Genomic DNA, 24078 nt, shown 5'->3' on the forward strand with positions numbered 1-24078 from the left:
AGACTAGAGAAGGCAGCCCATCCGATTGGGGAACAGCACGTGTAAACGAAGAAAGGCGGGGGGGGGGAGGCAGTTAAGCGATGATTGACAGCAGAGGCGGAGACCTCCGATTACGTAGCTGGCCGTGAGAAAGAAGCGGCGCCGCGGGTTGTGATTGATCCCCCACCCACAAAAAAGGGGGCGTGGCCTTAACAGCATGGCGGCCTCCGCGGGCGCTGCGGCCCTGGGCCGAAGTTCGCGCGCGGCTCTTTCCTCTTGGACGCTGCGGGTCCCACACGCCGGGCGCGGGCGGCTGTTGAGCCCCGCCGGTCTCGGAAGTCGCCCGCCGGCTTCCCTGGCCGCTTCTAGCCAGCCGAGTGCGGGAGGAGAGGAGCGCTACTGCCTGGATTTGCTGCGGTGAGGCCGGCCAGCGGCAGGTTCCGCCGGGGCGGGAGTGGGGTGTGCGGAGTTGGGCCTGGGCTGGACCGGACTGGGCAGGATAAGCCGGGCAACTCCACCTCCGCGATGTGGTTTGGCACCTATTTGATTTGCATATATTTCGATAATGTGACGTGGAGGCGCGGAAAGCTGCTCCAATCGCCCTTGAGGACGACCTGCAAGCCGAGGCCGTGTCTTAACCTTGATTACAGAGAGTGCATTAACTTCCTAGCTTCCTCTCCCGGGATTTAACTTTTCTGCATTGCATTTATATCCCAGGCGTCCCTCTCCAAAGAGCCCCGGTGTCCCCCTTGCGCGTTTCCACACATCTCTTGGCTACTGCGCCATTCCTAATACAGCATCCGTTGTGCTTGTCCTCTGCAGTGTCATTCCCTGATTTATTTTTTATTTTTTGCATGGCGACCACAGAATAAGCAGTTGCCCCATTTTTCAGGTTTGTTTTTTATTTTTTTTCCAAGACAGTATGGTTGTGGTAGTTGTTCGGTCGCTAAGTTGAGTCCAACTCTTCTCAACTTCATGGGTCATAGCACGCCAGGCTCCCTTAATGTATTCTAAAAGCATGTTGGGTCAAAGCTTTTTGATTATTTAAAACTAAAGAGGGGATGGCCAGAGAGATGGAATGTGTTGCACTGTTTCAAGCTTAATTTGGAACATGCCTATAAATAGAAAGTTCATTCACCAGGAATTAGAACTTCATTTTTCCCAATAAACCTTTTATAGATCCTATTATACTCACTCTCTTTCTGTCATATGTACAGTATGTATGTAACAGTTCTACTGTTAAATTTGTTACTGCTTTTGTTGGTCTTAGAGCTGTAATAAATTGATTTCATTTGACTTCATAAATGCAAGCCTTCATCTGTGATTTGAAATGGTACAACCCATTCTACCTTTTTATTGCAATACATTTCAGCTTTATATCTGCTGGACAGATAAATTGCAACTATTTTTGATGACCAGCAAAAATATGTTGCTTTTTCTCTACAGATAGGGACTTTTATTTAATTGTTTGTGCTTGCCTTTACATAGCGCCACGTTAATCTTGTAATAGCTTTTGAAGACATGATGTGCCTGTAACCTGAATTTTAAAATGAATCCTAGACATTGTGTATTGAGTATATATTTCTACTTTAGAACAGGAATGGGCATGCTGGTACTGTATGCTCCCGAAGATCTGGACTACAATTCCCCTTAAGTCTGCAGATCAGTGCTTTATAGGTCTAAGAATTGTAAACTGGACCATATGGAGACTACAAATTTACATCCTCTTGATTTAGAGCAAGGGTCATCAACAAGTTTAAGACTTGTGGACTTCAACTCCCAGAATTCCTGAGCTAACATGACTGGAGGAGGAATTCTGGGAGTTGAAGTCCACAAGTCTTTTTTTCCCCAAAAAGTTTTTTATTTTTATTTTTTACACATCTCTTCATGTGAGCAAGGTGATTCCAGATTACAATATTTATACATAGTCAGTTACATTTTCAACTTTCTTAATATCACTTCAAATTATTATCCATTCAACTAATCTTTAGATAAATTTCCCTTTCATGTTTCAATTCATTAATTCAATATCAAAATCATTTCACCCTCACATATATTTTCAATTCTTTATCGCCTATTTCCATTTTCAGTTTACCACCTATTTTATGTTACCTTATGTACTGTTATCATCTATAACTTTCTCAAGACCAATATGTAATTAGACAATGAAAGAAAAAAATGAGTAAAAGTAAAGTAAGATTAATACATTTGGGATCCACATGGTGTATCTCCCCATTTACAGTATATCTTATATATATATTCCCGAGATATTCATATAATCATTTCATATTTTTTCTTTGTTTCCAAAAATTACCTTTATAATTTTAATAAATTTTCATTCCCCTGCTTTTGATTATAGTATAATTCATTCATTATAAATATTTTACATTCCCACATAATCCCTTCTAGTTCATTATATTTTCTATTTTCTCATGTCCTTTTCATAATCAGTTATATTTTCTATTTCATGTATACCACAAAGAAAAATAAAAACAGAGTTAATTTCCCCTTTTACTTCCCTATGACCAATTTCAACCTATATCATTTCTATAACCCTCATTCACACTTTTTGAACATAATACCAGATTTTCACCTAGGTCATCATATTCTCTGTTTTCCTACTATCATTTAAATAGTTATTAGCATATTTTAGAATATGAATATATATATATATATATATATATATATATATATATATATATATATATATGTGGATCTTTGGTTGTCGGGTTTTCTCCCGCGTAAGATTCGAAGTATCTAGGCAACGTTTCGATGAAGTCTCATTCATCATCTTCAGGCTTCTGTCTCCGGCTCTGTGCTTCTCAGAGTAATGTGAGATTGCAGCTGCTTCCTCCTTTTAACTGCCAGTGGGGTGGGACTTGATTGGGTGGGGGCTTGGCTGTGTTCTGATTGGGTGGGGGTGTCGCCTCCAACCAATCAGAACACAACCAAACCCCTACCAATGAGAACACACCCCCACCCAATCAGAACACAGCCAAGCCCCCACCCAATCAAGTCCCACCCCCACTGGCAGTTAAAAGGAGGAAGCAGCTGCAATCTCACATTACTCTGAGAAGCACAGAGCGGAGACAGAAGCCTGAAGATGATGAATGAGACTTCATCAAACGTTGCCTAGATACTCGAATCTTACGCGGGAGAAACCGAACAACCAAAGATCACATACAAATACCGCAGAACCTCAGAATATATATATATATATATATATATATATATATAAATATATAGTTTCGATGAAGTCTCATTCATCATCTTCAGGCTGAGACTTCATCGAAACGTCGCCTAGATACTTCCAATTTTACGTGGGAGAAAACCTGAATAACCAAAGATCCACATACAAATACTGGCGAGAACCTCAGAATATATATATATATATATATATATATATATATATATATATATATATATATTATATATATATATATACACACACACACACACACACACACACACACACACACACACACACGGATCTTTGGTTGTTGGGTTTTCTCGCGTAAGATTGAAGTATCTAGAGCAACGTTCGATGAAGTCTCATTCATCATCTTCAGGCTTCTGTCTTCTGAAGATGATGAATGAGACTTCATCGAAACATTGCCTAGATACTTCGAATCTTACGCGGAGAAAACCCGAACAACCAAAGATCCACATACAAATACCGCGAGAACCTCAGAAAACAAATATATATATATATATATACATATATACATACATACATACATACATACATGGATCTTTGGTTGTTCGGGTTTCTCCCGCGTAAGATTCAAGTATCTAGGAGAGATACGCGGGAGAAAACCCGAACAACCAAAGATCCACATACAAATACCCACGAGAACCTCAGAAAACATATATATATATATATATATATATGTATATATATATATATATAAAGAAAGGATTAATTACAATAGAACCCTCTTAATATTGCTTACTCCATCTTCATTTTTCTCATCTATAATTATCTAATAATCTTAAGGTAGTTCCCAGTAGGTTATAAACTTCAAATCTCCCCAGTCTACATTTTTAATAAAAAATACAAAGATACATTCCCATGTGGTATCCCCCTTTTATGCTATATCTAACCCTTATCTCTAAATCTCTCAGCCTTGTCATTTCTCTTAGTTTTAGCAGGCTTTCGCTTTACTAAGTTTTCCTGGCCTTTCCTCTTTATCCTTCTTTTTTCCTCTAATATTGTATTTATTTTCATCTGCCAGTCCCTCATCTTTCCTCCCGCCCTTTTCTTTTCTCTTTTTTGAAATTTCTTGTACAGCTTCTTCTTTTGCTTACTCTTGGAAGCTTTTTCTCTTTTATTTATTATCTCTGTCATCAATGTCTCAGTTTTAGTTCCTTTTGTGTCTTTTGGCAATGTCTCTGAATCTTCATGTCTGTCTTGGCTGTTTTCCTCTTCCTTTGGCTCCTCCTTTCTCGAGTTCCTTTGTTCTGCTGTAAATTGCATTATTTTTTCTGCCAGTGTGTCCAGTAGTCCCCTTCTTTTATCATTTCTTTCACAGTTTGCTTAAATTCTTTGCTTGCTTCTTCCATTTTTTAAATCAATTGTGTTATTCTTTATTTTATTAAATTTATTTGTAATCCTTGCCAAGAGACTCCGTTTATATCTCTTTTCTTTATTGGTCTTTCTATTTCCTTTGCATAGTCAACCCACAACAATCCCAAGATTGTTTCCTTTGACCTCTGGCTGCAATCTCCCCCTTTTTCGTTTAAGCTTCTGGAGTTCTTGTTATACTAAAGTATTTTATTTCATGTCTTTTCTCATTCACACATTTAACAGATCAGTAATTTTCCATAAAGTCATCCAGGAAAAAATGTCTTGTACCATTAGGTGGTGCTCTATATCGCTTCCACTTTTCAAAGTTCTTTTTCCCCCCTTTTTTCAATTATATTAATGTTAATTTTCAAACATTTCAAAGATTGGCTTTTTCTTTAAAATATAATCAATTCCAACCAAGTTCAGCATTTGATCCAATGCCTAATTAATGCCAGATTCTGTATATTATTCCCAATTCTGTCCTTAATTTCGTTATAGCTCTTTTGTAGTCTAGTTTTTTATTTACCTTATATTATCCTATTGTTTTCTATTCGCCGCTGTTGTACTCTCAAATGAGGAATCTTTCTTTCTGCTTTTGGGGGTTATTAAAACAAAAGTTTCAGCTTCTCTTGTCTGGATACACGCCGCTCACCACTTCACCTCTTCAGCACACACTTAGGTCCCAGTAGCTTCCCGTCTTCAGGGCAGCCATTAAAATTGCTGCTTCTCCTTGTCTTTCAGTGGAGTATATGAAGCCAGGGAGGGGAGATGTGTCTCCCCTCAACCTGGCTGGTGGTCTCCCCCTCTCCCCCCACCCCTCTAAGGTGGGTCTGATGGTTCTGGTCCTGTAGGGACCCCTCCAACAGGGTAAGCACAGATCGAAGCCGCGCACGATCGCGGTCTCCATCCGTCCTCACAATGGAAGTTCCACCCAAAGTCCACAAGTCTTAAAGTTGTCAAGTTCAAAGACCCCTGATTTAGAGGATAACTGCAAAATGATTTTGTACATTGCTTGGAATCACTTTCTGTGAGATGGGCAGCCATATCAATTTAATAAATAAATAAAATTAAAAGCTTAATTGAATTGAGAAACTTTTTATCTGTTCCACTGGCTAAATGAACTTGTAATGAAAGCAAATGCTCTTATTTATTCTTGTATATCTAGAAAACGGGACTATGAAGGCTTCCTCTGTGCACTGCTATTGCCTGCAGAATCACGTGCCTCTGTCTTGGCCCTGAGAGCCTTCAATGTAGAACTGGCTCAGGCAGGTATTAAAATATCCATTATATAACACAATGTTAAAATTACAAAAAAACAACAACCTAAAAATCCAAAACATGGAATTTGTGTTTTTTCCTGTTAGTTACTGTCTTACCAAGTTTAATCAGCAGTAGCAGGCTGTCTAAAATAGATTGTTTACTTACATTCAAAACATCCCAAAAATAATTCCTAACCTGTATGCATTACTTTGAACATAAATGTAGAACAATCCTCCAATCTTATAAAACTCTGCACAGTGTACAAAATAAATTGTTTGGGTACTTTATAGTCTTTTTAGGATTCTGTCATTATGAATAGATATTTATCTATATCATTCTATAGTAATTTATGAACACATGAAAATAATATTGATTTTAATGAATTGCTCTGGGATATTTCATTATTTGCTTTTGATATATTCAGCTGTCCCTTTAGAATATGTACCCTGATGCTTTTAAGTAGCTATTGACCAATCTTTTAGAAGATAGTTATAGAAGGTCATGGAGGAAATAGATTATCTGGACTTGTTTAAATCAGTTTTCAAGACTGGATTTGGCACATGGGTAACATTGATTGCTTTTGAAAGAAGAGAGAAATTAATAAAATCACATTATGAATTATCGTTATATAAAAATAAGGCTTTTGCTTTAATACTTTTGTCCCAACTTAAATGTTAATTGTATCCAGAAACTAGTTGCTAAATAGATATGTTAGTGTTATATCGCTTGTCCCATAAAAACAGTTCCAATAAATATTTTGGTTGCAAGCTATAAACCAGCAACCTTAATATTGTCACTATTGGAAAAATTGTTATTTCCAAGTCAATGGGTCTTTAGTCTTCCAAAAAAACCTACCAAAATCTGACACTCATTTCAGAGTTGAATTTAGAAGGTACACATCCAGTATCCAAGGCTAATATTGCCTTCAAATTGCCTATCTGCCATTTTACACACCAGGAATAACGATGTTTGTTCAATAAGCTTGAAATGTTTTCTTGCTTATCTACTACTGACAATAAGGTGGATTAAGAACAGTTGAAAGAATTGAGAATCTGATGTTAACAGCCTAAACTATCAAAAGTAAGAAAGTAAGATAATTTGGCTTATAGATTTCATTTATAAATTATGTATTATGGTTGATAGCTTCCTAATTTTAGAATGATCAAATCTTTGCAAGCTCTTTTTAATACCTGAAATCTTGGGATTTCCTAGATCTTCTCTTACTTATATCTTTGTCATCTAGTGAGATCTATTGTAGCTGTTTGCAAATAACTAAGAGTGTGGAGCCTCTCTGCTCTACCCATGATGAGATAACTCATCCATGGAAGAATCCTGTGCTTCTACAACAGGCTGCTTTTTTTCATATCTCCTCCCTTTGTTTAAACAATATCATATATTTGATGTGATTAAAAAAAGCAATGTAATTGGACTATCACTCCTATTGTGTTTCTGTTCCAGATTAGAGACTCTGTAACTGAGAAGACCATTGGTTTGATGCGGATAGAGTTTTGGAGGAATGCTGTAGAAGACATTTACCAGGATAATCCACCACAACAACCAGTGGCAATAGAGTTGTGGAAGGTATAAGGCTAAGCAATGCATTAAATATTTTTTTGGGGGTAACTAAATGCCACCCTGTCTAAAAAAAATTTCTTTCTTTCTTTCTTTCTTTCTTTCTTTCTTTCTTTCTTTCTTTCTTTCTTTCTTTCTTTCTTTCTTTCTTTCTTTCTTTCTTTCCTTCCTTCCTTCCTTCCTTCCTTCCTTCCTTCCTTCCTTCCTTCCTTCCTTCCTTCCTTCCTTCCTTCCTTCCTTCCTTCCTTTCTTTCTTTCTTTCTTTCTTGATGGGGTGTTCTCTGGGTTATAAATTACATTAGCCTATTTTAGCTTCATATTAATATATGTTTCTGTATTTTCCATCCCACAGTGGCAAAAAAACCCCACGCACCCAAGTTTTGTCAGCGCTGGTCAGCAGTATAGGATGGGGGCGGGTCAAATGTTTGGTATAACATAGCCTTTACATTTAAGATTGTTTGTAATTATAGTGCTTTTATATTTGTGGGAAATGCTCTTGGAAAGTTTTTATCAACTGGCTTGAAAAGTATTGGAGTTAAGATAATGGAAAAATTTAATTCAGGAAATGGAAAAATATCTTCTGTGCTGTAGGGTAGATACTTGGGTGTGACCCTTTATCAGGAAGACGTGGGGAGAGGCAAATGGGCACTCTGGTGCAAATGATGCCCTCTTTCCTTGGAAAGTAAACAAATAATGCCAAATGTTCTGATAAATTGCCTAATCTTTTCCACAATGACCTTCAGGTTTTTCAGAGGAAGTTGCCTGTCCTTTGGTCCCCATATAAATTAGAACCACCTGCCTTGCTTCACAACAGTAAAATAGAGTTTCATATAAAAGTTTTCCTGAATATAACCTTCACTTACTCAGTTACCAGTTACAGCTGTGCATTCCAATTTTACTTGTATTTTTATAATCCACAAATCTGTAATGATTCCTAGGATTAAAATCCTCTTTTTGTTAAAATAGTTGCAGATCTTCAACTTAATTGCTAGTGACCTCACATTTAAGAAGGTACTAGTTGCTTTGCAGATCAGTTCAGACCAGCGATTTACAGGTAATCCTTACAGGTAATCCTTGAGTTATGGTTGTAATTGGGAGTGGAATTTCTGTCATTAAACGATGCAGTTGTAAAACATGAGGTCACATGTTATAACTGAATTCCACCAGCCTTTGGCAAAGCCATTCTGGGCTTGATCCCTCCAGGTCCTGAGCTTTGGTTGTTCCAAGGTAAGGGATTGCCTCCCTTCAGTTCCCCCAACTGTTCGTTCTCTCCCATCGGCCAGTTTGGTCATTCTGCACCCTGCACTACAGAGCAATAAGCATTTCCAGGGCCATGTGCCTCTGGACAAATTGCTTCCCTGCAACTCACAGGCAACTTGACATGCTGTGGTTTTGGAGGTGCACAAAGCCACAGCCGCTTCTAGAAGCCACCATAGACTTGTCCCGGCTGCAGTTGCCTTCACCACCTTGCACTCCGAGGCCCCTGCTATAATAAGACATGGCTGTTTTTAAGATTCAGAGAGAGGTGATTTGGATTTCACATGTTGAAAGAGATGTTACAGCCCTGTAGCCCAGCCAGGATAGCAATATATCTTTCACTGCATTTATTTATCTATTTACTTTCAAAAGCTGCACCTCTTCTCTCTTAATTATCATTTCAATATCCTACAGCATCCGGTTGCTGACTGTTGAAAATGGAATGTTAGATTAAGTAAGAGATTGGACTGCCATTTGTCAGAAATGGGGTAGGGTCTCCTGCTTGGGAGGGAGGGTTGGACTAGACGACCTACAAGATCCCTTCCAGCTCTCTTAATCTGTAAAATCTGTAAGCTTTTAATATAAGGCAGCAGCGGTGATTATCTTCGTTTGATTTCTTGAATTCTTCTTGTTTTCTACATAAGTATATCCTATTCATCTGATCTTAGGCTGTTAGGAGGCAAAACCTGACCAAAAGATGGCTAATGAATATTATTGACCAAAGGGTAAGTTTTACGTTATTTTCAAAAAAACAAAAATAATCCTCCCCCCACAAAAATAATGTCTGGGGAGATTCTCAGTCATCCAGGTCCTGGTTGTCCCAAAGGTGCTTTTTCAAGAGGCAACTGGACTTTCTGGTTTTCTTTGAAGACATTTTGCTTCTCATCCAAGAAGCTTCTTCAGCTTTGGGAACCACCCCCCCCCACCCCCCCTTCCAGTATTCTTGAATAACTTGAATAAAGATAAAGTTCTGGTAACTGAATTCTGTGTTGAGGGTTATGTTTTTGTAATAGAATACTTAGTGTCTTTTTCCAATAACAATCTCCAGAACTATTTGAAATGAGCCATGACATTTAATATAGAACCCATAGACATGTAGAGCATGTATAGCAGCTTCTGTAAGCTTTCTTTATATATTTTTTTCAAAAGAATATGACCGTATGTCATGGTAAAGATGCAATTGCAACCACTGTGGGAGAATGTTTAATTTGAAAGGCTGAAAAATGTCCTGAAGTGTTTATTGTATTGTAAGAGTCTATAAGATGCTTGCATTAGGGATATATTTTTAAATATTTTATAAAGGTAATATAGATTAAACTGCAGTATGAACAAAATATTGAAACATCAAAATGAATGCAGGTTATTGTTATTACTGTATTTTTCTCCCCTGATTATTTTAATTCAGTTTCCGTATAAGATGTTATGTATTATGAAAGGGTAGAGTAGGTATGTTGGATTGATATTTAGGAAGCTGCATAAATGCCACGATTTTACTCCCTCTAGTCTAGAGATTATGCAAGTGGCTATTGAGAAATGTTTATTGGTTTTATATTAATAAATAACAAGTAAATAAACTGATTAACCTGTTTAATAACAGAGCTCAGTGGAAGATACAGTCTGCACAGTAGAGGCATTGTGATCTTCTGTCTTGATATTTTGGCTATCAACCTAAATATTCCTTTTATTTTCAATTTGATTGGCTTTCAAAAAGCATCTAGCATTACCTTGAGCTATTTAATCATTACATTAGCAGGCAGCTAGATACTACCTCTTTCCATTAGCTGATTCCAGTTGTTTCAGAGGTACATAATTAACTGTATAATAGGATCAGTTTCCAAGGCTCTTCTATTTACAGTGACTATACATAAAGGAGACCTGTGTTCTTTCTAGCTAAGAAGAAAATTTGCAGAGGTAAAGCATCATCTACAAATTATTATATGCTTCTAGTAAAGATTAAGACGTCCTTTGTTCTCAATGCTTAGCAACTCCTTCCCCCACTTCTGTTTTTTTCTTTTCCTATTTTTTTCCTCTTTTTTAAAATAAAGGAACCAAGACAGGGAGTTAGTTTAGGAGAAAAAGTATTCTACATGTCCCTAACTCAGAAGATAATGTTTTCTTTTAATAAAAGTGACATCCTTCTATTTCTTAAGTTAACCTCAGTGATTGGTTGTTTCCATATATACTTTCCCTCTGTTTTCAACCGCACAGGAAAAGAATCTGGATGACCGGGCTTATCGGGATATCAGTGAACTTGAGACCTATGCTGAAAATACACAGAGCGCACTCCTTTATCTCACCCTAGAAACACTTGGTAGGTGCTCTCTTGACTCCTCTGGCACTTGCCATAATACAGGTAGTCTTTGATTTATGAACACAATTAAGTCAAAAAAAAAATAGTTGCCAATGAAGACAATTGTTAACTGATTTTGCCCCAGTTTTACAACCTTTCTTCCCACGGTTGTTAAGTGAATCTGGCTTCTCCATTGACCTTGCTTGTCAGGAGGTTGCAAAAAGGGGCTCATATGACCCTGGGATAATGCTACTGTCATAAGCGGGTCAGTTGCTAAAATGCCTGAACGTTGATCACTTGACCATGGAGGTGCTGCGGTGGTTGTAACTGTGAAAAGCAGTCATTAGTTGCACTGCGTTGTAACTGCCACTGAATGAATGGTTGTAAGTCTACCTGTAATTTTTGCTCATGCCTACTATGTGATTGCATTTTCTTATAGTGTAGCTGTGTTAATGGATGCAGTTGTGATATGTACGGCTTAGACTACAGTTGGCCAGTAAAAGGCAGAGTTCTTTTTTCCACTCCCCAATAATATGAAGTTTGCACCAAGACAAATTCCTTGTGTGTCCAATCACATTTGGCCAATAAATAATTCTTCTTCTTTCTTTCTTTCTTTCTTTCTTTCTTTCTTTCTTTCTTTCTTTCTTTCTTTCTTTCTTTCTTTCTTTCTTTCTTTCTTTCTTTCTTTCTTTCTTTCTTCCTTCCTTCCTTCCTTCCTTCCTTCCTTCCTTCCTTCCTTCCTTCCTTCCTCTCTCTCTCTCTCTCTCTCTCTCTCTCTCTCTCTCTCCCCTTACCTACCTACCCATCTTCTGTGTGTAATCATCTGACAAATGTGGAAAACCCAAGTATATTGTTTGCATTTTTATATTGTTCTTTTGACAATGTCTTACCTATCAGTTCTGACTAGATTTTGTTGCCTTGCCATTTCAATAAGCATCTGTTAGGCCGGGGGTCTCCAACCGTGGTAACTTTACGCATTTGCTGGCTGGGGAATTCTGGGAGTTGAAGTCCTCCAGGCTTAAAGTTACCAAAGTTGTAAACCCCTGCTTCAGGATGATCTTTTCTGCATTTACAGGTGTGAGGAACATCCACGCAGACCACGCAGCTAGTCACATAGGAAAAGCACAAGGCATTGTAACGTGTTTAAGGGCAACTCCATACCATGCTAGCAGAAGGAAGGTGTTTCTCCCCATGGATATTTGCATGCTGGTAAGATGGTAAAGCTGAGATCCAGTTTGTGACAATATTAATACTCTTGATGTCATGTTGATAGATCAGGTAGCAACGTGCAAATTCTGCTGACAGTTGTGTATCATTTCTATTTTTAATAGTGTTTCAGAATTGGTCCTTCATTGGAAGTGCTTGTACTTATATGACTTATATTTTGTTTTGGGAATAAGATTACTAGATGGGAAATTATTGGATCATTTGAAATCTAATCTTTAAAACACCCATTATTGTCTTATTAGATGCCTAAAAACCTTGCCCTGACATTCCACTTCATTTGTTGACCTCCATATCAAAAAATGACGCATACATGTTCTTTCTGCTTACAACGCTTAAAAACTTCGTGCCTGTATTTTCATTTATTTTTATGCATTCATGTAGCCCTTGGTTAACTGCAACGATAACTGGGGTTAGAATTTTGTTGCTAAGCAATTGCAGTTCTAAACCATGACAAAATATAACTGCATTGCTTAGTGACAGTCATCCTGGCACTCCCCGTTGCCACTGTTAATCAGATCCCACCTGATCATTAGGTGAGGATCCACCCCAGTCCAAACCATTCCCAGGTTCCTTCCTCCCAACCCTGGTAAAATGAAAGACTGTCTCCTCTGCCTCCTCTTCAATTTCCCCCACCTGCACATCTCCTCTGCTCCTCTGCCCTTTTCGCCACGTGGCACCCTGCCACTTCTGCCAGCCCTTTTCTCCACTCACCCAGCTGCCCTGGGCTCTGCCTTCCAGAGCCCCACAAGAAGGCTGTGTGGGATTTGGACCATGTGGCCTTGTGGAGAAGCCAACAGCTGCCTCGTGAAGGCCAGACTGGGCACAGCTCATCAGCAGTGGGAGAAAGAAAATGGGGGTGACAGGGCCAGTGGAGTGCAGGGTAGCCAAAAGAGCAGACCTGTGGGGGGAGAAAATGGGTGAGGGGAGTTGAAGCACCCCTATGGTTGTAAGTAGAGGCGGATTGCGAAGTAACATATGAGTTTGGATGTGCTGCGGGGGTGTGTGTGTACAACTTTGTGAACGAGGATAGCTACCATTTGTTCAGTACTGACAATAAATTCAAACAGTTGCTGCTGTATGCAGTTGCTGAAGACCAGAAGGCATTTGGCAGTGACATGGTTACTATACTAAGGCCTCAGGGCTAAACAAAGTTTATCTCTCTCCATGTGTGTGAGAGGGAAGCAGGGAGGGAGAGAGAGGTTGGGTATTGTTGAAATGATTCAAAATTAGTGCACCTATATTCCGATTATATTTCTCATAATTTGGGGAGGCTCTGAAGCATCCCAAAATGGTACTGGAAGCTGCATACCTGCTGCCCAAATGTGTAATAGGTATAAGGAGGAGCAAGACTACCCAAACTTTAGCTGGTATTTATGTTTCTTATCCGTAAATTAATGTAGTGGAGCTTTTCATCCCCTTGCTTTAATGTAATATTTACCTCATTCATATTTTTTTGTTACTGAGAGAAGCATTAAACCATTAATTCATTCCTTTCATGTTTTATTGATTCAGTGACATTATGCTTTTTTTTTTTGCCTTCCCCACTTTGCTGCTATTTAGATGTGTTCAGATGTATCACTGCTAATTCTTTGTCAAAGACTGGCAAAGGCTATTGTAAAACCTTCCTAAAACCAACCAGTGTTTTATGAGGAGAAAGTACTGTGGAATTTTCTGTTGACATAAATGTAAGATTACACTTTCTGAACTATCCTTAGGACTTCAAAAGATAGCACATTATATAGTATGTAACATGTCCATCCATGCAGTATAGCTTCAGAACAATAGTATATTCTTCCAGTGTATTTCCCAGGAACATTCAAAATTTGTTCCCATTTTCCTTCCGTGTATGGCAGCATGGTGTTTCACAAGAGGATTTCATAAGAAACAATGAGGCGAAGAAAATAAAAGATATTGTATATGACATTGCAAGTCAAGCCCATGTTCATCTGGAACACGTGAGTTTCTGAATTTTTATCAAAATTTCATTAACAATATTGTAGACCAGAGCTCTCCAAATATATGAGGACAGAATTCCTCTCCAGCAGTGGATAGTGGACGTATTGGGCTGGTAGTAGTACACTTACCATATTGGGGAAGGTTGATGTAAGCCATGGTGGAACCTGGATAATTTAAGGTGTACAAATGATTTGATGCCAGGAACCTTACATTTAAAAAAGAACTGGCTTCTTCTGGTTGGACATGAGAAAAGAGATAAGGTTTTGTTACCCTTAATTGTCTGTATATTTGTGCCTTTTTGAATATAAAGCTGATGCTGGAATTTTTGAGTTCTAACTTTAAGCTTTCTTTTTATAAATATTAGTGTTTAGAGTTCTGTGATACTGGTTCTTTGGAATAAGTGTTTCCTGTCCAGACTGTTAGAAATAATATTGACAGTAATGCTTTTTTTGTTTACTTTGTTCCCTCTTTGATGGGAGCTCGGCCATACAAAGATTGCATTTTTAATGCTGCTGGACAGATCCCTAGCATAGCAGAACAATAGCTGCAAAGCAGCTGTTTGATCCTCCAGTGAAAAAGTGTACATAAGAGAAATTGTGTATATATTGGGGAAAATACTGGCAAAGATTTGGGAAATAGCATTTATAAAATGTGTTTACATTTTGGAGCATGTGTGGTGTGTTTAGATTTCACATAGACTTAAGAAGAAAGCATGACAACTAATATGGAGAAAGTATGAATTAGATATGCAATTATTGATTAGTATAATGTAAATGAATGTTGCAACTACTGGAATTACAAGCAGTTGTTAGAAGCATATTCTCAAATGGCCAACAGAGGGCGAAATCCATCTTATTTTAAAATTACATAAATTATTTAATGTTATGCCAAAACTGTATGTAGCCTTGATAAATATAATTCCTGCTAATGTTTTGTTTCTCCCTTTTCCTCTGCCTTCCATGCCTAATGTAATACTTCGAATTTGGGGGTGATGGAGGGCTTGTCTTTCTGGTGATAGATAGCATAAGAACTCTGTAGATCAGGAAAGATTCATTTTGGTCCAATATTTCATTTCTCGGTTGCTCAAAAGCAGGAGCTTGTGATATACAGGTAGGCCATGACTTAAGTTGCTCACTTAGCAACCATTTGAAGTTACAAAGGACCCCACCCCCCATGGTTCTGATGGCCTAGTTGTGAAGTTCTGATGGCTGCTCCCCTTTACATAACAGCATTTTGGTTGCTTGGCAACTGGCCTGCATTTGTGGCCATACGGTCATGTGATTGCTGTGTTCACTTAACAGTTGCCTCAAGAAAAGGTTATAAAATTGGATCAATCACTCAGCATAAGTTTAGGATTTCCTGTCTTCAGTTTAGGACTACAGTTGATGCTATAAATTTCTGTTGCTAAGCAAGGCAGCTGTTAAGTGAGTTATGCTTCATTTTATGACTTTTTTGCCACAATTGTTAAACAAATCACTGCAGTTCTTAAGGGAATCATGCAATTTGCATAGACATAATCTCTGCAGTTCTATAAAGTAGTATATACTTTCTGACTTCTATCATACCTGGAAAAGAGAAGAAAGCAGAGCAGAATTACTGCAGTTACTCTGTTTGGTTTTGTGGCTCTGTTGATTCATTAGGATAAAAAAACTAAAGCTGTGGGGATGCCTCCAACTTGCGCAAAGGGTACGAGAAAGTGAGGAAAGTAACAGAGGAGCAAAACTCTGAGTAAGAACAGAAGCTGGCTTCCTTTCTGTGTGTGGCATTGTGAAATGTCTTTATGCTTTGGGAAGTGAAACCAAGTTAAAAAGAAGGAAAACTTTCTTGTCATGATCAGTTCAAAGTTAAACTCTGAGTAGGAAGTTCCAGGCCAGATTCTGTGCTGATGTATATGTCACAAATTGGAATGAAATAGCACTGTTGATGACCCATCACCCTAATTGTTCTATCCCTGATTTGCCAGCTATGCTAATAGTGAAGAGTGTTGCTTTTGATAGGGAAGTGAAAAGATACGATTCACAGGTGAGGGAGGAAGGAAGGAGTTTTGTGGTCCCGTTTCTCATTGTCACAGGCAATTACCAGACCAGAGTAGGAGGATATTTCTCAACAATACTCTTATCCTTTTTTCATAATCTGATGCTCTTATTTTGTCTTTCAAAATAAACATTCTTCTGATTTGCAATATATCAGAAATGACGAAGTTTATAGCTAATCCAGATTTTTGATACCCAATGCAATACCCATAGCTCTCAATGTACGATCAGAAATTCTGTTGCCAAGCAATGGGTTGTTAAGTGCGTTGCATCCAGTTTTATTATTATTTTTTGCCATGGTCATTAAGTGAATTATGGTTATTAACCAATCTGCTTGGCCTGTTGACCACTTGTCAGAAGCCTCCTTGGATCGCAAAGGCCTGTCATATGATCCTGGTGTCCTATAGCTCTCATGAATACATGCCAGTTGCCAAGCGCCTGAATTTTGACCACATGAGTGTGGGAACACTGATGGTCATAAGTGTGAGAACCAGTCATAAATCATTTTTTCAGAGCCATCATAACTTGAAATGAATAGCCATAAGTCAAGAACCACCCATAATTTTCCAAATGCTGAACATTTCTTAAAAGAGTTTTCTTTTTATAAGGTATTTTCTATTTAGGGTTAAGACATGTGGGATGGGGACAGTTATTATACAGTGTACACCCAGACAGCCAAGACTTTAAAAACAATTACAATTTTAACAATAACCTTCTATGAACATATAATCTCTGTGTAATGATTTTTTAAAGTCATCTTTTCCACTGGCACTAGAAACATCAGTCCTGTCCTTTCCTATCCACTATTTATCTGCTTTTCTTTCTCTTTTAAAATCTAACTGCCAGCTGTCTCTACTCACATCTCTGTTTCCCACTTTGTCTTAGCTTTGAAGTGTGTATGAACATGCCCAGTTAACTCTTTTCTTCCTTTAGTACAGGGGTCTTCAAACTTAACAGCTTTAAGACTTGTGGACTTCAACTCCCAGAATTCCTCCTCCAGTCATGTTAGCTGAGGAATTCTGGGAGTTGACCCTTGTTTTAGTAGAGTAGTAATTTACCATTTCATCCCAGAACCCAAATCATGATACATTCCTTCATTTTAAATGCATCCTTTTGTCTCTTTCCAGGCTAGGTCCTTCAAGAAGAATGTCCCTGCCAAAGCATTTCCTGCTTTCCTTTGTACGGTAAGTGGCTGTATTTTTTTTTAACTTCACCAAAAATTGTGATAACGGCAGTCAGCCTTCAAACACCATTCTGAGACTGTGTCTAAACTACAAAGCCTTATGGCAAATGTCTAGACACATTTTCAGATAATCTTGCTTACTCACCTATCCCCTTCGGCTTTTCTTTGATAACATTTGATTTAATCAAGTGTTCTGGTAAATACTGTGTCATTTTAACATAATTAATGATGTATTAACACAAACACAATGTAGATTGGGATTTTTTTTTTAGAGTACAGTTAATATGGTTGTGATTTCTTTTGGTGGAACAAATTGTCTAAAGTTGAGATGGGAATCCTTTCCCCAAAACTATTTTTTGGGCCTCCAATGTTTATGAGGGAGGTTGTGCAGGGGTGGGATTCAAAAGTCCCAGCAACCGGTTTGCTTCCCAGTTGCTGGGTGGGCATGGCCTACTGGAACTTCTGGGAGGGTCATTTTTCGCCTTCCCAAGGGTCCAGAGGCTTCCCTTGGGTCTCTGGGAGGGCGAAAACTGCCTCGCCCTGGCTCTGGGGTCCCTCCGGAAGCCGGAAACAGGCCCATTTCCCAACTTCCAGAAGTCTCGTTTTTCCCCCTCCCAGAGCCTCTGTGTGGACCCTGCACTTATCTGCATCTAAAATGGGCCATGTGGAAGCTCCTAAGCGGGGTGGGTGGGGCCAGCCCATTGGTTCAAATACCAGTTTGGCAAACCAGTTGCAAATTTAGCATCCGATTCGCCTGAACTGGTCCAAACTGGTAGAATCCCACCCCTGATGTGGTGTTGCAACAATATAGATAGGATCAAATTTTGCCATCTGGCTTCTCATTAGGAAGCAAGGTTGAACTTTTCTTCCCAAGTAAAATAACTATGTTAAATGTATCAGAAACTTCATTTTGGCAGTCCTCAACTTAACAGTTCATTTAGTGACTGTTCAAAGTTACAACAGCACTGAAAAAAGTGACTCATTTTTCACTTACAACCATTACAGCATCCCCATGGTCACATGATCAGATGCTTGGTAACTGACTCACATTTATGACGATTGCAGTTTCTGGGGGTCATGTAGTCACTTTTTGAGACCTTCTGACAAGCAAAGTCAATGGGGAAGTTCTTAACGACTGTGTCACTAATTTAACCACTGCAGTGATTCACTTAACAACTGTAGCAGGAAAGGTTGTAAAATGAAGCAAAATCATTTAACAAATGTTTCCCTTAGCAACAACAATTTGGGGCTCGATTGTAGTTGTAAGTTGAGAACTATTTGCAGCCAGTTTGTGTTTGTCAGTTATGCTTTCTACTGTACAGAGTGAAATTTAAAATTTCTGTTGGAAGAAATATCCTTCTGGGTTCAGTTCCAAGTGGGGAAAAAGTCAGTGGAAACATGGTGACTGCTTGGGAAGATGGTTTAATGGTGGACATGCCTGGGAGTTTCTGGGTGAAAAAAGGGCAGAGATGCTGAGAGTCCCTGGGTTTTATGCCCTCTGTTGGGATTTGAATTTGAGCTTCTATTCTGACTGGTTGTCAGACTCCCATGGGGCCATGTAAGGGCAACTCTGTGGGCTGTCCTGAGTCCCAGGCTTGGTTGAGCCTTGCTGGATGATGATGCAATGAAAGGGCTTTGGGCAATTCCTATTATAGCTCTACCTGGAGTAGATCTTTGATATGTAAAATAGACTGGCCCAGGCTAGAGTAATGGTCCAATAGCAAAGGTGGGGGGCTGAGTTTCTGCCTCTGAGTTTCTACTTTTCTTTTTAGGGGAAATATTCTGCCTTTTTAGTATATCCTAAAATATTTCATTTTCCTAGGAGAGGGGTGGGTTTTAACTTCCAACATTTCTATCTGAAAAGTAAATATGGATTTCATGTGAGCCTCTTACTGCTACTAGCATGACATGGTGACCAATAAATCAGTTGTCCATTTGCCATTAATATCTTGGTATTATTGTTATAGCAGTGATAACAATAATTATTGTTTATATATTTCATTGCTTATAGTATGTTTGATATATTGCTTATATGTTATAATAATTATTATATCTTCTTTCTTTCCAGGTTGCTGTTGCAGATTATTTACACAAAATACAAAAAGCTGACTTTAATATATTCCATCCAAGTTTGCACCAGAAGAGCACTTTATTACCTTTGCACTTGTATATTAGATCATGGAAAAAAACTTATTAAAAATATGAGATTGAGTCTTTCTGATTGAGAATTACTACATTTTTTTTTCATTGATATGGCAGTGTTATATTGATGACATATCCAGGCTCTTTTTTTCACATTTAATCTAATCCCAGACCTCACAAAAGACTTTATGAAATACATTAGGTAAATTAGTAACTTATCCCACTGTCACAGAGTAAACTGCATGAGTGAGTCTGTATTTGAACGCAAGCATTGCCGTCCAAATCTAATTCTATCCATGACACCCATCGTCATGGAACTTGAGAGTTCTTTAGCAATTTTCCATCCAAGGGCTAATCAAACAGAGCCTTGCTTACGTTCAGCCAGGTTTTTGTATCAATTACAGGTAGTCCTCGACTTATGACCACAACTGAGCCAAGAAATTATGTTGCTAAGTGACAGGTTTGTTGTTAAGTGAGTTTTACCCCATTTTGCGACTTTTCTTGCCACATTTGTTAAGTGAATCCCTGCAGTTGTTAAGTTAGTAACATGGTTGTTAAGTGAATCTCGCTTCTCAATTGGCTGTGCTTGTCAGAAGGTTGGAAAAGGTGATCCCATGACCTAGGGACACAGCAATGGTCATAAATATGAACCAGTTGTCAAACATCCGAATGTAAATCACGTGATCGTGGGGATGCTGCAAAGGTCATAAATGTGAAAAACGGTCACAAGTCACTTTTTCAGTGCCATTGTAACTTTGGTCACTAAATGAACTGTTGTAAGTTGAGGATTAGCTGTACAGATTAAAACGTATACATAGCAAAATTTGATAAAATGAACATACAGTTTTCTAGTTAGCATAGGCATTGTGGAAAGTCCTGGGAGTTGAATATTTACACATTTGATAAATGTTCGAATTGGGCAGAATGTTCTATATCAGAGGTCTCCAAACTTGGCAACTTTAATACTTTGTGGACTTCAACTCCCAGAATCTCCAGCCAGCTGTGCAGGACCCCTGTTCTATAGGATGCTGATTCTTTACTTCTTAAAATAATATTTGCATCCTTTAAAATGTTTCTCTACTGCTTTTCATCAGAAATAGTTTACAAAAAAAAAATAACGTACAAAAAGAAAGCCTCCACATGCAACTGAAACAAAATATGTTTAAAAGCATGAAACAAACACAAATGTAAAAAGTATGCAGATTATATATTTTCACTTATATATGCCACTCATAAGTCCCCATAAAAAAGAAACAAAAAAAAAAATCTAGCAACAATAGCTTGGCTAATTAACTGGCTGGTATTTGGTTAACGTGAATTGCAATTGTACCTGTGGATAACTAACTAACAGTATTGATTGTATGCTCAAATGTGCTTCTTTTACAAGACACACATTTGTGAATGTGTGTGTGTGCTTGTGCGTCTTTGAGTCAGTTTTTTTAATGCTTGGTAACTACCTGGATAGGTCCTTGAACTGGTTGGCAGTATTTTGGAAGTAGCTTCCCATTGCCTCCTTCCTAGGGCTAAGAGAGAGTGACTGGCTCAAAATCACTTAGCTAGCTTCATGTCTAAAGTAGACTAGAATTCATCATCTCCCAGTTTCTAGCCTTATGCCTTAACCACCACATAAAAAAAAACAAAAAGGAAAAAATACCGTTAACATGCTAACATAAAAAATGAGTGTTTAGTTGTTTAATTTCCTTTACAGAACTATACAGATGCCTGCGTTTTTAGTTTAGATTTCATTAGTAACATAGGAAACACACATATTTATTTATTTACAAAGTTAAATGGCTGCCAATCTCATACAATGTTTTCAGGTTTCTACCATTTTTAACTTGCAGATACTTTTAACTTTTGCTGCTGGATGAAACTCTTTCAGAATTAGCCAGTAGAAATATCTGTTTGACTTGTACACTTTTTATATCATTCAGACATTTGAAATGGAAACTTTTCTACTATGGTGTGCAGGAATTAAGTTGTTGGTCAAATCAATACAGTTCATTCTTAGATGTTTGTCTTATGAAAAAAATGTGTTAGAATAGCTTTACTATGGAATTGTTCAAAAAATACAGTATAATATTTTGACAGGGTGTGTCTAGGAAAGAATTTTATGCATCTCAGAAATCAACAGAAGTTTGAACATTAGTTGGCTCAGGAGAATAGTATTAATTACGCTTTGGTCTATGCCTATTAAATCTTGACCAGATTAACTAAAGAGGGTGGGATTGATGAAAAGGTTTCAGTATGTTTTATATGCCAATAATATGCATTTCAATCTACAACATTTCAAGAAAAGTTTAGAAAGTTTCATTTTCTGAAACATAGGAGACCATAGGAGATCATCAACTATAATTAACATTGTCCCAAAATAGACTAGTGGTTTGACTCAGAAGAAATTGTCCTTTATTTTACTTAGGCTCAGATAGTCTTTAATGAAAACAAATGCCTTGGAAAAGCAGAGAATATACACAAATGTTATCGGATGCATAATTTTATTGTATGTAGGAAGGCACAGCTGCAAAAGGCAAGAAATGATTCCTTGTGTCATGGAAGGCAAGGAGATGTAGTAAAACCTGGAGAATATGCATGAGCAAACAGGAACCAGTAAACAGGATGTGAATTCAGAAAATTGCAACAGAAGTCATGTGAGATTGTAAGGTTTGAGAGAATACAACACTGTGTCAAAGTGCAGGTATTCCTGGCTATGGACTCTGTAATCAAGAGAAGCTAAGTAGGTGAAATTTGTCTTCTCCAACCCCTAATTTCCCTTCTCTCAGGAAACTGCCTAGAATTCTCCCTGTGGATGAACACAAGGAGGCAGCTTGTGACAAGTATTTTTCTCTTGCGCTAATCATTTACAGGCTGATGGGTTAATTTTTTCCTTCTGTTTAAAGGAGTTAGCTAGCCCATCATTTCCTCTAGCAACCCTTCCATCTCCTGGCCTCTTTCTCCTCTTTTTAGTATATATGAATAACTCTGCTTTCTCTGTGGTTATTTTTTTTTTAAAAGATGTCCTGTATTCTGAATGTAAAAATACTGAACTGTACAGGTAGTCCTTGCAACTGCCCTGTGTTTAGCGATGGCTTGAAATTTATTCTGGTACTGAAAAAGCATGTTTATGACTGGCCCTCACACTTAACAACTGCAGCATCCCCATAGCCATGTGAACATGATTCCAGCACTTCAGAACCAGTGGTGTTTAATGACTGTCATAGTGTCCTGTGGTCATAATTGACATTTGTGCCTTTCACAGCTGACAAGCAGAATCGATGGAGAAGCTGACAGTAAAAGCGCAAGTTGTGGTCACGTGTCTTACTTAACAACCATGAGTGATTCCCTTAACTATTGCAATGGAACTGAGGTAAGGCCATTGTGGTTATGTGATATCTTGCTTAATGATTGTATCATTTGGTGACAGTTGTCAGGCCCAATTTTGGTTGTTAAGCAAAGACTAATTCATCTCAGATACATGCTGATATCGACTAGAAACTTGATTAAAACATTGTTTAAAAACAAGCCAACATTGTCCTACCTGGGACTCTTTAGTTTTGTTGGTCTGCAATGCATGGTGAGACATTCTGGGATTTGTAGGCCAATGTAGCCAACTCACAAGTACAAGCAAACAGTCCTTTGCATGCAAGAGAAGTAGCATAATAATTAGGAGGAATGTGTGAATGCAAGCCCTGAGTCCAACATCTTCATTTGATTTAAGAGACTGCTGTACAATTAGCACATAGAACTAATCTAAGGAAGACATATCTTCAGGAACCAATGGCCTTGCTATGTTGCTGAATTACAAGCATGGTGAAATATTCTGGCAGTTCTGGTTCAGTGGCATCTGAAAAGCCACTTATTTCCCACCCATGTAAAGAATTTTGGGTATGCTTTTATCTGAATACATTTTACAATTGTATCTGTGAAGTCTGTGACCAGACCCAACTTTACTACCATTTTTAATGGTCATAAGTAAAATCAGTCAAAAGTGTGAATCCAGATTAACCAATGGTGTTTTTTGCCGGACCATGGAATGGTACAACTGACTTGATTTGCGATCACATGACTGTGGGGAAAGGGGCAGTCATAAGTTCAAATTTACGTTGTGACTGACTTTTTGGAGTCAAGTCAATTCAGCTCAAATTGAATATCAGAAATACATGTTTTCAAGGAGCTGTAACACATGCAACTGAGCAGTATATGTCATCAGAACATAATACTCTTGATATCTCAGTCAGCATCCATTGGACTGCAAAATTGCACATAAGTTCATAAAGTTTGCGTGAATAAAAGGGTAAGGATGTAATCAATATACAGTATAATAGCTGACGTTGTAGTGCCTACAAGAGCTCAATGCTATTTAGCATCTTTGCTTACAGAATCAATCAAGAACATTCATTCATTCATAGAATATCAATGCTGAAAGAGTTGTGTGTACTGATTCAGATATTTGCATGGCTCCCAAGAAACACTGTTGTTCATCAGATATTTAAGATAACGTTTTCAAATATATTATGTTTGTTAAGTTTAAAAAAACATTGAAGGCGCTTTCAGACACATTTGTTCATCACAGGAGAGAGAAAAAATCTGTTTTAAAGCTAGCTAAATGGTCTAG

At 38.1% G+C, this 24078-nt stretch overlaps 1 protein-coding gene across 5 annotated transcripts; it reads left to right on the forward strand.

The window, feature by feature from the left end:
- Positions 1 to 85: 85 nt before the first annotated feature.
- On the forward strand, positions 86 to 19538 carry NDUFAF6 (NADH:ubiquinone oxidoreductase complex assembly factor 6). 5 transcript variants are annotated; one of them, XM_026705945.2, is made up of 9 exons: positions 86 to 396; positions 5712 to 5811; positions 7265 to 7387; positions 9304 to 9360; positions 10844 to 10946; positions 12001 to 12134; positions 14006 to 14107; positions 17269 to 17325; positions 19393 to 19538. In XM_026705945.2, the coding sequence occupies exons 1-9, from the start codon at positions 197 to 199 to the stop codon at positions 19519 to 19521; spliced, it is 1005 nt and encodes a 334-aa protein (XP_026561730.1). In that variant the 5' UTR covers positions 86 to 196; the 3' UTR covers positions 19522 to 19538. The 5 variants fall into 5 exon arrangements, with proteins under 5 accessions (XP_026561730.1, XP_026561732.1, XP_026561733.1 ...); XM_026705947.2 differs by having other exon boundaries at positions 87 to 396; positions 5712 to 5815; XM_087931526.1 differs by lacking the exon at positions 86 to 396 and adding an exon at positions 616 to 871 and having other exon boundaries at positions 5712 to 5815.
- The last annotated feature ends 4540 nt before the right edge of the window (positions 19539 to 24078 follow it).

The sequence above is a fragment of the Pseudonaja textilis genome, chromosome 3 (genome assembly GCF_049901715.1).
Source record: "Pseudonaja textilis isolate UNSWEBS1 chromosome 3, rPseTex1.2, whole genome shotgun sequence".
NCBI classification, from domain to species: domain Eukaryota; kingdom Metazoa; phylum Chordata; class Lepidosauria; order Squamata; family Elapidae; genus Pseudonaja; species Pseudonaja textilis.